The sequence below is a fragment of the Sordaria macrospora genome, chromosome 1 (genome assembly GCF_033870435.1).
Source record: "Sordaria macrospora chromosome 1, complete sequence".
NCBI lineage: Eukaryota > Fungi > Ascomycota > Sordariomycetes > Sordariales > Sordariaceae > Sordaria > Sordaria macrospora.
Genome location: NC_089371.1, coordinates 8,750,532 through 8,765,647, shown reverse-complemented (window position 1 = coordinate 8,765,647; position 15,116 = coordinate 8,750,532). Strand labels below are relative to the sequence as shown.

Here is a 15,116-nt window from a genome sequence, read left to right as displayed (position 1 = left end):
AAGCATCCGATTGGTAAACGGGGGAAAAGAGGTGGGACTGGGATTTCTTACCTTGTCAAGAGCCAGGTCACGGTCAGCGGTGGCCGGTGAAGGCGGCTCCACGATCTGCTTGGCTTGTTCAACCACCGGCTCGGTATCGGTGAGATGCCCTGCATCTGATAGGGTTGAAGGAGGCGCCGGAAGCTCGACGTCTTTAGGGTTCATTATGAAGGAAGACAGGGTTTCTGCATCCCTGAAGGATTGCTGGTTGAAGCTCTGCTCAATTGTCTCATTTTTGTCTTCGGCGAGTTCACCAGCATCAGACAAAGCTGAGAGTGGAGGAGAGGCGGGAAGTTGAACAGCTTCAGGATTGACTGCATATGATGATGATGATGATGGAAGCTCTATGTCGTTTTGAAATTGCTGACTTAATATCTGTTCAATTGGCGCAATCTCGGCTTCCGTAAGCTTCTCGGTCTCAGACATAGCCGAAGGTGAAGGTGGGAGTTCGATCTCTTGAGGGTTGAGTGAAGAGAGTAGCTCGTTGTCTTTCTTAAGCTGCTGGTCGAATTCCCGCTCAGTTGGCTCCATAGCGGCTTCAGTAGGTCCCCCAGCATCAGAGAGAACTGTAGGAGAAGGTGGAAGCTCTACCTGTTCAGGATTGCTGTCCTCTGGCGTAGCCTCAATGTCCTCTGACGTAGACTGTAGCTCAACCTCCTCAGGGCTCACCGTGACCTCCTCAACACCAGTCTTCATTTCTTCAACCTCCAGTGGCCTCTTCACCCCAAAACTTCCAACTCCATCCTCAAGCTCTCCACCCCCCACCCTATCATTCCCATTCCCAGTTCCAGTCCGGGTTCCAGTCTTGAACAAGAACGAGGGATCTTCTAAACCCCCCTGTCCTTCTCCTTCTCCTTCTTCTTCCCAAACATTCCTCCCATGCCCATCTTTCCCATCCCCTTGGTCCCCATCAACGCGCGATTCCAGTTCGCTTTCGCGCTGGAGCTCATCACCTTCTTCTTCTCTCCTCCCATCATCATCTCTCCCGCCTCCGCGCTGTCGTTCCAATCCTTGCGACTGCCAATACTCATGGCCGTCTTGGTCCGTGACAACATCCCCGGCTTGGGTTGATTCATCATTGATGCCGTCTCCAGATCCTTCTGTCTCTCTAACGGTGTCTCTGGGTTCATGCTTGGAAACCCGTAAGACGTCGGAGGTGCCGATGTCGACCCGATTGGCGGGGGAGAAAGACCCGATGAGGTTCCCGGTGGGGATCCCAGTAGGGAATCGCCCAGTCCAAAGCTGGGAAGTTCCAACTTCGGCATCGCGGGCGGCTGTTGCACCGTTGGCGGCTGCGGCTGGGTCTGAGAGCCATGCTCGACGCTCTGTCTCCGACTGCTCGATGATCGACTGCTGCTCGCCATTCCCAGTGTGACCACGCTCTTGAAGGACATCTTTGACTTTTCCTTCTTGCTGTCTGTCACCGTGGTGGCCGTCTGATTTGACTGATGGCTGTGATGCGAGTGCGAGTCCGTCACGTCCGTCGGTTCCGTCAGGTTGGTACTGGTCGTTGTCTCCGGGTAACTCGACGCTGGACGTTCCTGGGAGACGCTGTTCCTGCTCGTCGGAATGCTCAGAGCAGACATCGCTCTTCCCATTCTCGTCTGCGGCTTGCTCGGCTTGCCCTCTAGCACCGGGTTCTCGGGGAACTGGTTGCTGTTCCAGCTCGTCGGTCTCGACCCGTTCGAATGTGCGCTTGCCGAGGATTCCATAGGCGTCTGCGTCGCTGTCTCCGGCTCGTGGTGACTGGGCGTCGGAGTCTTCTCGCTCTTGTCCTTGATCAACCCCAGCGTCATGACCTTGTTGAAGCTGGCCATTCTCGACTTGGGCGCCGGGCTGGGATCCGGTCTCACCGCGAACTGCGGTTGCTGTGGCGGCTGCATTGACGAACCAGTTCCCGGTCTCGAGTCCGCGTCCAGGGGAGAAGTCTCTTGGCTTATACTCTTCCTTGGCCTGGACAGACTCATCCCTGAGATCGTCCGATCCAACCTGCTGGGCTTGGCAGCCGTGGTTTGATGCGACCCCGACGAACCGGGTCTGCTCGTCTCCGGCGGTGTCTCCACCAACTCCGGGTTCTTGTCCTTCTTTGTAAAGGCGCCCAACCCGAGCATCTTCATCGTCTTGTTGGTCTTGCTCTTTTCCGATGACTGCTGCTGTTGTTGATGGTGATGGATCGAGCTTGATCCAGACCCCGACCCAGATCCCGGTCTCGATGGCTCCAGTAGGTCTTGTTCGGGCGTGCTGTTGAACCCCGAATCCGGAGTCTGCGTACCCACGCCCGTTGGTGTCGCGTGAGACCTTGACATCATACCGAACGTCAGCCGGTCGAGCGTCTTGTGCTTTTCCTTCTCGAGCACCGGTTCCGATTCGCGGCGATCCGTCATCTCCGGTCGTGAGGCGGCTGGGTTCATGCCCGTCAACGCTCGCTTCATCATTCCCGGCTTTTGATGTAGGTGCGGATCCGGCAACACTTCGGCCCTCACCGCTGGGCTCTCGTGCGGACTGATCTCCGCGCTGTCCGTCTCCCGTGGACCCAGATCGATGCTCGGTCCCCGACTGGTCGGCTCCCGTGTCCTCGATGCTTCCCTGGAGGACTTGCCGCCCATGCTGAAGTTCTTGAACGCGGAGCCCATGCTCATCTTGCGTTCGCCCGAGTGTTCTGCCGTCGAGTCCATGCTCGACCGTGGTTTCGCCGCTCCCGGAATCATTCCCGACACGGCTCTCTTCATCATGCTCGGCCTGGCTCCGGAAATCGACTCCGTCTCGGACTGATCCAGGCTCGCTCGTGGCTTCGACGTGGTAGGAATCATGCCCGAAAATGCTCTCTTCATCATAGCCGACCCCTTCGGCTGGGTAATTGACGCCGTCTCCATATTGATTGACTCCGCGTCCGTGGCCGTGGCAGGTCTGCGATCCGTCTCGCCTCCCACTGACGACGACCTCGGCTTCCTGAAGTCCAGCTTGTCCAGACTCATACCCGTCATGGCGCGGTTCAGCATCCCCGGTTTCGGTCCAGGCGACGACGCTCCGTCCTCCAGCTCCGAGTCCTCGAACTCCGTCTCGGGGATCTGTTCCAGGCTGGGCGCGCCCCTGGTCCTCGACAAGCCGCTCATCGCTCTGCGCACCTTGCTCTTGACCGGCTTGCTGGCCGACGGGGGATACTTTTTCGAGTCCGGCGGTCCGTCCTCGGAGCCCGGGACTTCCTCGTCCCCGTCCTTGCTGAAGCTGTTCCGCGGGCTGGGCTCCGGGCTGCTCGTCTGCGTGCTCATTTCCTTGGGGCCGCTCGATGACGACTTGCCGCCCAAGAGCGAGTTCAACCCCAGCTTCGGAATCCCGAGATTCATCTTTGATGACGTTGTTGACGTTGTCGATTGCGAAGAGCTCTTGAAGTTGAGTGCGTTCGTTGTCAGCTGCGGTAACGTCACGAATTTGGGGGGAGTGGTTGTTGCCAGTCTGCTCATCTTCCTCCCTTGGAGTAGTCTTGAGGTGGACTGCATGTGGATCGAGCTCAGAGGTTGGATCTTCGCCTACTTGTTGTTGATGCTTGTCTTTGGCCTTGTCGCCCTTTTCGCCGCCCTTGTCTGACTTGGACTTGCTGCCGCGTCGGTAAGGCACGCCCATGAAGCGCTTTGCCTTGGTCGTCTCGTCCGCTGCTACCGTCTCGTTGTTGTCGTCGCCGAGTTCCTCGTCTTCGTCGTGGATCGAGAAGCCGTCGCTGTCGTAGAGAGTCTCGCCATCGCCACCACCTCCGGAGGATGTCCTGCGAATCTTGGGGTTACCCTTAGTAACACTAGAGCTTCGCCTGCTGCGACTTTGAGTGTCCGGGTCCACCGAGGGACTTCTGGTCTTTTCAACAACTAGTTGCTGAACCAAATCGGTAAGCTGAGCCAGCTGGGCCGTGAGCTGAGCAACCTCAGGGTTCGGCTCCAGAGGTGGGCTCATGAGACCGGAAGGAGTTTGAGATCCCTTCTTCTTGTTCTTCTTCCTCTTCTTCTTGCCCAACGCATCGCCGGCAGCGCCAGCATTAGCGTCTTGCGCATTGCCAGAAGAGGGCTCCTCATCGCCATCCGAGGCCTCCTGGCCCTCGGCATCCTCAGCATTAGCGGCAGGGGAGGAATCCGTGGCTTTGCCCTTGCCCTTCCGTGTTCTCTTGTTCTTCTTGGTCTTCGTGCCGGGCGCACTTCCGGAGGGTTGAGTGTCCAAGTCACCCTGTTCGGCTTCAGAATTATGAATATTGGCGTCCTCTTCCTTATCGGTAGGGACAGCAAGAGACGAGCTTCTTCTCTTGCGGCCCTTCTTGCCAGAAGCCTTGATAGTACCACCAAGCTCCTTGTTGGTTACCGAGGAAGGAGTGGCAGTGTCGGAGCCAACATCAGGAATGGGTTTCGAAGGAACCTCAGGGATGGGTTCAGGGGGAGGGATGTCCTTGGGTCCACCGTCCTGTAAAACACCAACAGAGTCAGCAGAATCATCACCAGTCATTCCTCCACATTCACGCACCTCAATGTACTGCCCAAGCGGCGTCGGCGTCCTATACCCAGACCGACCTCTAATCGGGCTCGGCGACGCCCTGCCATGTAACTCAGGCCACATGCTCGGATGGCCAGACTCCTGAGGCATTGTGGCCTCTTCATCAAAGTCCTCCGGCCAGGCATCAGGCCAATCGGACTTCCTGCTCTTCTTCTTCTCAGCAGCCGGCTTCTTTTTCTTCTCAGCCCTATCGGTGCTAGCCCTCTTGAGCGCATACGCCGGCCTCTCCTCTCCGATGGAACCAGTCTCTACGGCCACGGAGGAGGTAGAGCCAAGGACACTGTTATGCGTAGAAGATGTCGGTGAGTTGGCAACGTTGTCAAAGGTAGACCTGCGTTGCAAGAAAAGCGCTCGCTCGAGTTTTTCTTTCTCAGCGATCTTGGCTGAGCGCTCTGCTTCTCTGGTTGTCGCACTAACAGTTCTCATGCGTCGTTCCAAGTCTGGAGCCGAGAAGGGATCAGCGGCTTCAAGGGCCTTGTCCAAGCTCAGAGCGGGAGGGCTGGCGATGCCCCAGCCTGCACCCATGGTAGGTGAAGCTGGGTTGGACATCTTTCCAGCCTTGATCTTTTCCTTCTTGGCAGTTGACCGTCTCAAAAGTCTTGGAGTGAACGTCTCTGATGTCGGCGAGGCAAGATCTGGCGATACTGTAGCTGGTTGCTCCTCTGTCTTTGGCTCCTCCTGGGATTTTTCCTTATCGTCGGTCTGGGATTCACCTTGCTTTCCATCGGCAGTGGTGGCCTCCTCTTGTTTGGCCGTGGGGGTCTCTGTCTCCGGTTCCGGTTCGCGCTCAATGGCATTAGTTGTAGTAGTCGCATCCTCGTCCTCTTGACTGGCAGTTTCCGTGGGTTCAGGCTCAGTAGTATCTTGACGGTCCGGCAGGGGGGTAAGCGATTCGCTCGGGAGATGTCTGCTTTCTGCTGCTGAATCCAAAGAATCCTGTATTTGGGGGTTTGTGTCAAGGCCAGTTGCTTCAGGTAAAGCTTCATCAGTAGCAGTAGGAGTAGGTGGCTGGGGTCCAACATCAGTAGGGGAGAGGTCGCCGCTCTTGGGGAGAGGGGTTTCCTCAGGGAGGAGGGTGGTGGTGGTAGTGGTGGTGGTGTTTTCATTGTCCGTGGTGGACTCCTTGGGGGCCGGGGCTTCTTCTTCTGCTTCAAAACCAAATGTCAACAGAGCTATTCCTCACCTCTAGGTAACAACATGCTTTGCATACTTGATTCGCTCTCCGGAGCTGTCTTCTTCTCACTTGGAACGGTGTCGCTCTTTACCACTGGCCAGGTGCTATGTCGGTCGAGTCCGGGTCCGTCTGTGGGGTTTGCTGTGTCAGAAATGGTTGGTTCCTCGAAGATGCTAGCAGCAGCGCTCTTGTTCTTCTTCTTCTTTTTCTTCTTACTCTTCTTTGGCTTGCTTGTGGGTGCCGCCTCTGGTTCGACGGCCTCCTTGGTCTCGGGTTCAGCTTCCAGCTCCGGTTCTTTGGGCTCTTCGACTTCAGGTGCTAGTGTTGTCTCCAGATCAGCTTGTGTTGTTGGTAATGGCGCCTCAGGCTCCGCGTTTTCTGGCTCCAGCTCAACGGCTTTGCCCTTCCCCTTATTCTTCTTCTTCTTTTTCTTCTTCTTACCCTTCTTTTCGATTGATTCGGGCTCTTTGGTAGGAAGTGTCTCTTGCGCTGGCTCCGGCTCAGTTTCCGTGGGTTTCTCCGGTTCAGGCACGGTCTGCGACTCATCAGCACCCTCAACCTCCTCACTCTTCTCCTTCTCATCCTCCTTCTCATCAACCTTCACATCCTCCAACCGTCTCTCCAACTCCTCTCCCAACAAATCCTGTTTCTGCTCCTCCTCAAGCATCTCCCTCTCATCACTAGAATAATAATCCCTCTCGTCCTGCACCGGCACATCCGACGGGTGAGGGTTCGGCTCCGAATTGCTCCTAAAATTCCTACCCAAGAAAGCCGTAACACCAGGGAACGTCGGCAATCTAGTAAGCGAGTACCGCTTCATATTAGTACCGCCTGGGGAGTATTCGCTGACATCGTCATCTTCATCATCCAGGTCGTCCAGGTCGCCAAGAGTACCCCACTGGTCGTCAGGGCTTGATACTCTCTTTGGCCGGGGCTGTCGCTCAGGCTCAGCGACCAGACCGCCTCCGAGGATGGAGCCGGGCTGGGGCTGGGGTTCACCGCTGGACTCCTCCTCCTGATTCGATGCAGACTCAGTGCGCTTGTCTTCGTCGGTCAAAGCCTTGGAAGGTTCCTCTTCTTGTTCTTCTTGGGCTTCTTCGGTACCAGGAATATTCTCGAGCTCATCGTTGACCGCTTCGAGATTGGCTACCCTGGAGCTTGGGCCCGGAATGCCGATCCTAAGCTCTTGGCGAGGGGTGCTTTGGTCGTCAGATGCGATGTCTTCATCGGTAGGTGCGTCTTCGAGGACGGTGGGCTTTTCAGAAGCAGGAGGAGTGGGCTCGGACTCGGAAGCCTCTGGAGACACGAATGATACTCCCTTGGACTTCTTGATCTGCTGAGACAATTGGTTAGCAATCTGTAACATCGAACTCGTGTACATCGGGAACTGTACCTCTTCAGTGGCCTCCACCGCCTCCTCAATCTCCTGTGGGACTTGTTCCTCCTCATCCTCGTACTGCGAGGAAGGTCCAGGCACAACCTCCTCAGGCTCCTCCTCATACGTCTGTCCTTGCTTCATCGCCGCATCCCTCTTCTTCAAATACTGCAACACCCTGAAGGAGCTTTCCGGGCTCAAGCTAGAAGTAGCCTCGGAGTCGCCCGCAAGGGCTTTGGCAATCTGCTCCTTTTGTTCCGCATTTGCGCCGGACAAAAAGCTGGGGGCGTCTGATGCAGCCACCGTAGAAGCGTCATCCTCGCACATGTCCTCGTAGATGGTCTCGGCCAGCTTGTAGTCAATCTCGTTGGGGTCGTTGTTGTCGTCGTTGCCGATAAGCATCGGGGACTTGGCTTGGTTATGGGAGGATGGCTTTTCGTAGATATCGCCTGGGTGGGCAGCTTCGGAAGAGTTGCGGCGGACGTGGCCTACGATGATCTCGTTAGACGTAGGGATGGCTTCTTCTGTACAATCGATATTAGCTTTGTTCAAATCTCCATCGATCTTGGCTTCCGTACCTTGCGTCTCGCCCTCATTCCACGATTGACCAGGGGCAACCTGCTTGGCAAGCGACTCCGTATCTGGTTGGGTACCAAGCACAGGCAATGGTGACTTGGGCTCGGGCGAATCTTCTCTGCTCTCTGGCAATGGCGGGAGTTCTGACGGGTCCTCGAGGCTAGGCGCCGTCTCGATGTCCTCAGAACGGCTGCTGGATCTGCTCTCAGGAAGGGCTGGCAGGTCAGAGAGCGGCGTGTCGCTTCTGCTTTCCGGTAGAGCGGGCAGTTGCGACAAGTCGTCCTTGGAAACTTCGATGGCCCTGTCAATTGGGGCGAATTCCTCGTCGACGATGTCGGAGAACTGAGTAGGTTGCGTCTCTTCCCAGGCAGGCTGTGTAAATACCTCCTCAAGTAGCTGGCTGGTCTGTGTCTCCTCTTCGGGGAAGTTGTCAACGGCAGGAGAGTCTGGCAAGGCAGGAAGGATATCGAGGTCTTCGTCAACGGGAAGTGCGGGCAACTTGGAGAGGTCTTCAGCAACCTCTGGGACATTCTTAACAGCCTCTTCAACGACGGGAGATTCAGGTGCGGCAACTGGCATTGCAGCCTCTTGATCAGGAGTGCTACCCCGGCTCTCCGGCAGTTCAGGCAGAAGATCCAAGTCTTCGTCAGCCGGAAGAGGAAGAACCTCTGGTGAGATAGCCTTGGGCAAAGAAATAGGCTGAGGCTCAGGAGACTCATTTCTGCTTTCAGGAAGTGCAGGAAGGATATCGAGGTCCTCATCGATTGGCAGAGCTGGCAACTTGGACAAGTCGGCTTGCTCGGGAACGCTGGCAGGCACGGAAGCCTCTGGCTCAGGCGACTCATTCCTGCTCTCCGGAAGCACAGGCAAGAGTTCAAGATCTTCATCCACGGGCAAGGCGGGAAGCCCAGAAAGGGCAAGCTGCTTTGAGGTGTCTTCTTCAGCTTGTAGCACCTCCTGGTCCTCGACTGGCAAAGAAACAGCCAAATCGGGTGAGCTATCACGGCTTGCGGGAAGTTCTGGCAAGAGATCAAGATCTTCATCGGCCGGCAGGCTTGGTAGTTCGGAGAGTGCTGGAGTGGTTGGCTCTTGGGGCTGGACGAGATCGATATCCTTGGCGACGTTGTCGATGGTGGGCTGCTCTTGCTCAATCTCAGGGGTGGCAACCGGGAGCTCGTAGCCTGGGGAACTGCTCCTGCTTTCGGGAAGTTGAGGTAGAAGATCGAGGTCCTCGTCAGTAGGAAGAGGTAGTTGCTCAGGTTGATAGACAGTCTTCTCGGCAGTCTCTTCGGTTTCTGGCACAGCAACCTGGAGCTCATACCCAGGCGAACTGCTTCTGCTCTCGGGAAGTTGAGGCAGGAAATCCAAGTCCTCATCAGTAGGCAGAGAAACTGACTCAGGCAGCTTACGCTCAAGATCCGGAACATTGATAGCTTTCTTGGCCTCCTCGATAACAGCCTGTTCGACCTTCGGTGCTGAGGGCTGTGCGGTAGGCGAGTCACTGCGGCTTTGAGGCAGCTCGGGTAGTAGATCCAAATCCTCATCAGTGAGCAGAGGAAGTGACTCAGGCAGGTTACCCTCAGGAGCAGAAGCATCAACAGCCTTCTCAATCTGAGGTGCAGAGGGCTGCACAAGCTCAGGTGATTCACCTCTACTCTCAGGAAGCTCAGGCAGAAGATCGAGGTCCTCGTCAACAGGCAGAGAGACCGACTCTGGAACTGGTAGACTGCGCTCAACAGCCGGGCTATCAACAGCCTTCTCGACCTCTTCGGGAATAGTCTCTTCAACCTTCGGCGTCGACGGCTGAGCAATTTCAGGGGACTCACTCCGGCTATCAGGTAGGGCAGGTAAGAGATCAAGATTCTCATCAGCCGGTAGTTGAGGCAGGGTATCCAGCGGCAACTCGGTCGCAACAACCCCAACCGGCAGCTTCGACGGGACTTCCTCGACAGTCTCTTGGTCAGATGAATCAGGGAAGTACTCCTCAAGATCCCGCATAGGCGGCTCAACACCAAGGGCAGGCATCGCCGCAACTGGCGAAGCGTATCCCAATCCCTCGGGGCTTCCGGGTAAAGAAGGTAAGGCCCAAAGACCGTCGTCAGATGGCAGGCGGACAGTTTCAGGGTTGACGGAGATGGGCAGCTCGGAAATCTCTTCGATGGCCTTGACGAGTGGGGAGACCTCGTCAGTCGGGAAAGTGGCAGTGACAGGCGAGGTGTATCCCGAGCCGGCACGGCTCTGAGGCAGGGAAGGCAAAGCCCAGAGACCGTCGTCAGATTCAGCTGGAAGTGGCACGAACTCGGCCTGGGGGGTGGTGATTGACAAGACATCCTCCGAGGCCTTGGAAGGCTGCTGGATCTCTTCAATGACTGGAATATCCTTGGGCTGGGCCACAGGCGTTGCAAAATCTCTTGATACAGGTGAGCTGGGGCCACTATCGGGAAGGGCAGGAAGCAGGTCCAGATCTTGATCCCTAGGGAGAGGCAGAAGCTCGGGGTTGACTTCTGAAATAACCTTGGAATTGTCCTCGGGAACAGCTTCAAGAGTTTCTGCGGGAGAAGAAACCGGGAAAGCAAACTCCTTAGTAGGCGAGCTGGGGCCACTCTCGGGCAGAACAGGAAGAAGATCCAAATCTTGAGCCTTGGGAAGAGGCAGAAGTTCAGGGATAACTTCACTTGGAAGAGCCTTGGGAATCTCCTCGGAGACAGCCTCAGGAACAGATTCAGGGGTTTCGGCTGAAGAAGAAACAGGGAAGGCGAACCCCTTAGTTGGCGAGGCAGGAGCACTTTCAGGCAGAGCCGGTAGGAGGTCCAAGTCCTGGTCGATGGGTAGAGGCATGAGCACAGGAATAACATCAGTGGCAGGTTCCTTCTCAACGACCGCTTCAATGACTGGCGAGGTAGCAAGAGAAGCATGTCCCTTGGTAGGCGAAGCAGGAGCACTTTCAGGCAGAGCCGGGAGGAGGTCCAAGTCCTCGTTGACCGGAAGTGGTAGAAGCTCAGGGACAACTTCAACATCAGCAATGGTCTCAACAACAGGCTCCTTTTCGACAACGGGCTCAACAACTGCTTCGATGACCGGAGAAGTAGCAAGCGAAGCGTGTTCCTTGGTAGGCGACGCTGGGACACTCTCAGGCAGAGCAGGAAGAAGATCCAAGTCTTGATCAATTGGGAGCGGTAGACGCTCAGGGACGACTTCAGGGGCAGCCTCGACAATGGGTTCCTTCTCAATGACCGCTTCAACGACGGGCGAGGTGGCAATCGAAGCATACTCTTTGGTAGGCGAAGCCGGAATACTCTCAGGAAGAGCAGGTAAAAGATCCAAATCTTCGTCAACGGGCAATGAGACGGCCTCGGGCTCAGGAATTACTTCACGCGTAACCTCGGAGGTGGCCTCGGGAACTGGCTCCTTCTCGAGTACGGGGGCCACTGGGGAAGCAGAACGGGGGAAGTGTTCCTTGGTAGGAGAGGCTGGACCGCTCTCAGGTAGAGCAGGTAGGAGGTCCAAATCTTCGTCAACAGGTAATGAAACTGTCTCGGGCTTGGGTAGTAGTTCCTTAGCGACCTCATCGTCAAGGGTGAGGATAGGTGCAGCCTCGGTCTCGATCTCCTTGAGAAGTGCAGGAGAAGCGACCGGCGAAGTAGTATGAGAAGTATGCTCTTTGGTGGGCGAGGCTAGACCACTCTCAGGAAGAGCGGGAAGGAGATCAAGATCTTCGTCAACCGGCAAGCAGACGGTTTCCGGTGCAGGCTTGAAGACAGGAGCAACGACAGGCGAAGTAGCAAGAGAAGCATGCTCCTTGGTAGGTGAAGCAGGTCCACTCTCCGGCAGCGAAGGCAGCAGATCCAAATCATCATCAACCGGCAATGAAATCGTCTCCGGCTCAGGTTCGAGCATTGTAGCCTCCTTGGACACCTCCAACTCACGGCTGACATCCGGAACAGGCTTAGTCCCGTTATCAATCTCCCTCTCAACGGCAGGAGCGATAACCGGCGATGTAGCAAGAGAGGAGTATTCCTTCGTAGGCGAAGCCGGGCCGCTTTCAGGAAGCGCGGGAAGCAGATCCAAGTCTTCGTCAACAGGTAGCGCTACTGTCTCAGCCTCAGGCTCGGGGACAGGGACTATGACAGGCGAGGCGGCCTTCTCGAGAACGGGAGAAGTGCTTCTTTCTGGGGAAGTATTGTCACTTGCGGGAAGTGCGGGCAGGAGATCGAGATCATCATCAGCTGGGAGTGTGATAGTCTCGGGGGCAACCGGGATCTCCTTGGGCGCATCTGCAACTTCAGGGGCCAGATTAGGTAAAGTTGGCATGGTCGCGGGCGTCCGAGAGGTAGCGATGCTGTCTGGCAAAGCAGGAAGGAGATCAAGATCCTCATCAACAGGTAATTTGATGCTTTCCGGAACGGGGACCTCACGCTCAACGGTCTTTGGCGTCTCCTCAGCTACTTCCTCATCAAAAGGCAGGTTTGGCATGGTCTCTGTTATCGGAGAGGTAGCAAGACTATCCGGCAAGGCAGGCAAAAGATCGAGGTCTTTATCGACCGGGAGCTTGACAGTCTCAGGAGCCGGAGCGATAGTAACCGGGAGTTCAATCGTCTGCGGCCTCTCGATAGTCTTTGGAGTCTCTTCTTCTTCAGGAGCCGAGACGGGGATAGAAGGCATGGTCTCAATTGCAGGAGAATCAGGCAGTTCCGGAAGAAGATCCAAGTCCTCATCAACAGGAAGCTTGATATCCTCTGGGAGCTTGACAGCTTGTGGAGCTGGTAGAATGTCCTCCGTGGGAGATGCGAAAGCCTCATCCTCAGACTCACCAACGGAAACAAGGGAGGCTGGTTCACGAAGAGTAGGTGAAGTACAACCACTGTCCGGTAGAGCTGGGAGAAGATCCAAATCCTCGTCAATGGGGAGCTTGACGGTCTCTGGAGAAGGAAGGCGAATTTCCCTCTCAACTGGAGCGGGAGTCTCAATAGCCTTGAGAGCCTCAACAACTTCAGGCTCAGCAACCGGGACCGCTTCGACAACTTCTGGCGTAACCGCTGGTATTGAAATAGGCACAGCAGACTCAATTGTCGGAGACTCAGGCAAAGCCGGTAGCAAATCCAGATCTTCATCAACAGGAAGCTTGACGGTCTCTGGAGAAGGAAGGTGAAGTTCCCTCTCAGCCGGGACCACCTCAATAACCTCTGGAGTGACTGCCGGCAAAGAAGCAGGCACAGCGGCCTCGGTGATAGGAGACTCAGGCAAAGCGGGAAGGAGATCGAGGTCTTCGTCAACAGGGAGCTTGACTTCCTCAGGAGCAGGAAGAGTTCCTTCAGCAGGAACCGTGACCGGCAAAACCGCCACGGGCACAGCAGTTTCGAATGTCGGGGACTCAGGCAAAGCCGGCAACAAATCCAGATCTTCATCAACCGGAAGTTTGACAGTCCCCAGAGCAGGGAGAGTCCTCTCAGCAGGAGCCGGGCTAGGGACTTCGACTTCGACCTGGTTGAGGACTTCGTCGACGGGAACATCCCTGGAGAGATCCGCGGGGGCGATGATAGGTGAACCAGCGTCACTCTCTGGAAGAGCTGGGAGGAGATCAAGGTCTTCGTCAACCGGCAGCTTGACAGTCTCCGGTGCCGTGACGGGAAGAGCTCTCAAAACAACCTCCGGCGCAGGGAGAGCCGCCTCAACAGCCGCCTCAGTCTCAGGTTCAGTGGTAGGAAGATCCACCTCCACAGGCTTCAAAACCTCCTCCTCATCCTCACTTGGCACATCCATATTCCTTCCAAGGTTCTCAATTTGGGGCGCAACAAGAGGCGAACCAGCATCACTTCCCGACACACTTCCCGGCACACTCTCCGGCAGCGCAGGCAACAAATCCAAATCATCATCATCCGGCAGCTCGAAACTCTCCGGGGGAGGAAGTGCCTCATCAGTATCAGTAGCAATAACCCGAGCCGGCGCCGACCCAGACACAGCAGCATTGCGTTCAACAAGATACAGAGGCTTCATCTCCCTCATTGAACTTTCCCAGCTACTGGGTCTCGGCCTGCTTCTGACTGGGGAAGTCCCACCGGAGACACCAGCAGGGTCACCATGGGCACTAGACGGCCTCGAAACAGGCGATTGACCCCAAGCTTCAGGAGGAGGAAGGGAGTGAACCGATCCTGATCTTTTTCCCTTCAGACGGAACTGGATAGGAACAGCAGTCTGGCTTGGGACTCTGACAGGGGTGGTCCCATCGAGCGCACTACGGCTACGAGTGTGACCCCTTTGTCTCTTAACCATGGATTGGGTGCCCATCATTGCTGCCACGGCGGCCTTGAACGAGCTGCTTCTGGAAGCAGATGTAGGTGGGGGGGTGGAAGGTCGGCTTTCCGGCAGTGCAGGAAGTTGTTCGAGATCAAGATCAAGCGGCGAGGGCAAGTCTTCGAGGTAGCGGTACCCAGGTCCCGTGAGAGTAGGGTAGGGAGGCAAAGGAAGGAGGTCCCCATATTGAGGATCGATGGCGGGGGTGATGGATCTATGAACTAGGACTTCAGGGTCGATAAACCGAGAATCGGTGTGTCGCAGCTGTTGGGCTGGCTCGGGGGCACTGTCCGAGCCCGCGTTGTTGCTGTCGTGTGATTTCTTCTTCTTCTTCTTCTTCTTCTCCTCCTCCTTTTCCTCCTTAGCTTTAGCGACGGGGATATCGCCCATGGAGGCCTGGGTGGCATTTGGGCGAGGGAGAATCTGGGCCTCCGCTTCCTTGCTCTCAGAAGCGGTCGCAGCCTCAGAATCTTCTGCCGAGCCGGCACCTGCGCCATGGGTGCCGGCATTACCTAAAAAAGACTGCTCCTCATGGTTGCCGTTCAATTCGGTGGTGGTGGTGATGATGTGGTCGTGCTTGCCGCCCGATGTCGAGCCATTGGTCTGGTTCTTCGGGAAATCAGCGAACTCATGGCTAGGTCGGCGGTCCGAAACACCACTGTGCTCCGTGGTAACCTTCTCGCCTTCCCGTGCACTCTCATCGGAGGGATAGGTCTGGGAGTTCTCGCGGTCCACAACCTCAAACGAGAACTCCTTTCCCAACCGATCTGGCGGCTCTCGATTATCCGGATTGAATGTCCTCTTTGGGTTCGTCGTGGTTTCGTCCTTATCAATTTCCACTTCTCGCGGAAGGGACTCCCACTCCTCACTCGTAGAAGAAGTTTGTGTCTCCGGCTCTAATGCCACGCCATCGCGGCGCCAGGTATAAGTATCGGCATGCGTGTCGGGGTTCGGGTTCTCGCCGCAAAGCACATCGGCGAAGTTATCGGAGAAGGTAGGGCGGTAAGGAGAGAAGATCGGTGGTTCTACAACACCTTTCGGGAGCTTTCGCTTGGGCTTGACGGGGCTACTTGTTTGTTCATCGACAATCTGTTACTAGGTTAGCAATCGTAATCGTCCGCTGTGATGATG

General features: G+C 56.1%; 1 protein-coding gene across 1 annotated transcript in view; it reads right to left on the bottom strand.

Annotated features, from left to right (window-relative positions):
* SMAC4_04816 (uncharacterized protein) overlaps positions 1–15,116 on the bottom strand; it is a gene marked incomplete at its 3' end in the record, with an annotated part of 35,057 nt that overhangs the window by 14,246 nt on the left and 5,695 nt on the right. The window contains exons 3-9 of the mRNA XM_066090188.1: positions 7,697–15,074; positions 7,137–7,642; positions 6,185–7,079; positions 5,960–6,061; positions 5,780–5,872; positions 4,540–5,717; positions 52–4,479 (exon numbers count right to left, since the gene is read on the bottom strand). Coding sequence (XP_065945914.1) covers positions 52–4,479; positions 4,540–5,717; positions 5,780–5,872; positions 5,960–6,061; positions 6,185–7,079; positions 7,137–7,642; positions 7,697–15,074 — 14,580 coding nt within the window. The remainder of the gene's footprint in view (positions 1–51; positions 4,480–4,539; positions 5,718–5,779; positions 5,873–5,959; positions 6,062–6,184; positions 7,080–7,136; positions 7,643–7,696; positions 15,075–15,116) is intronic.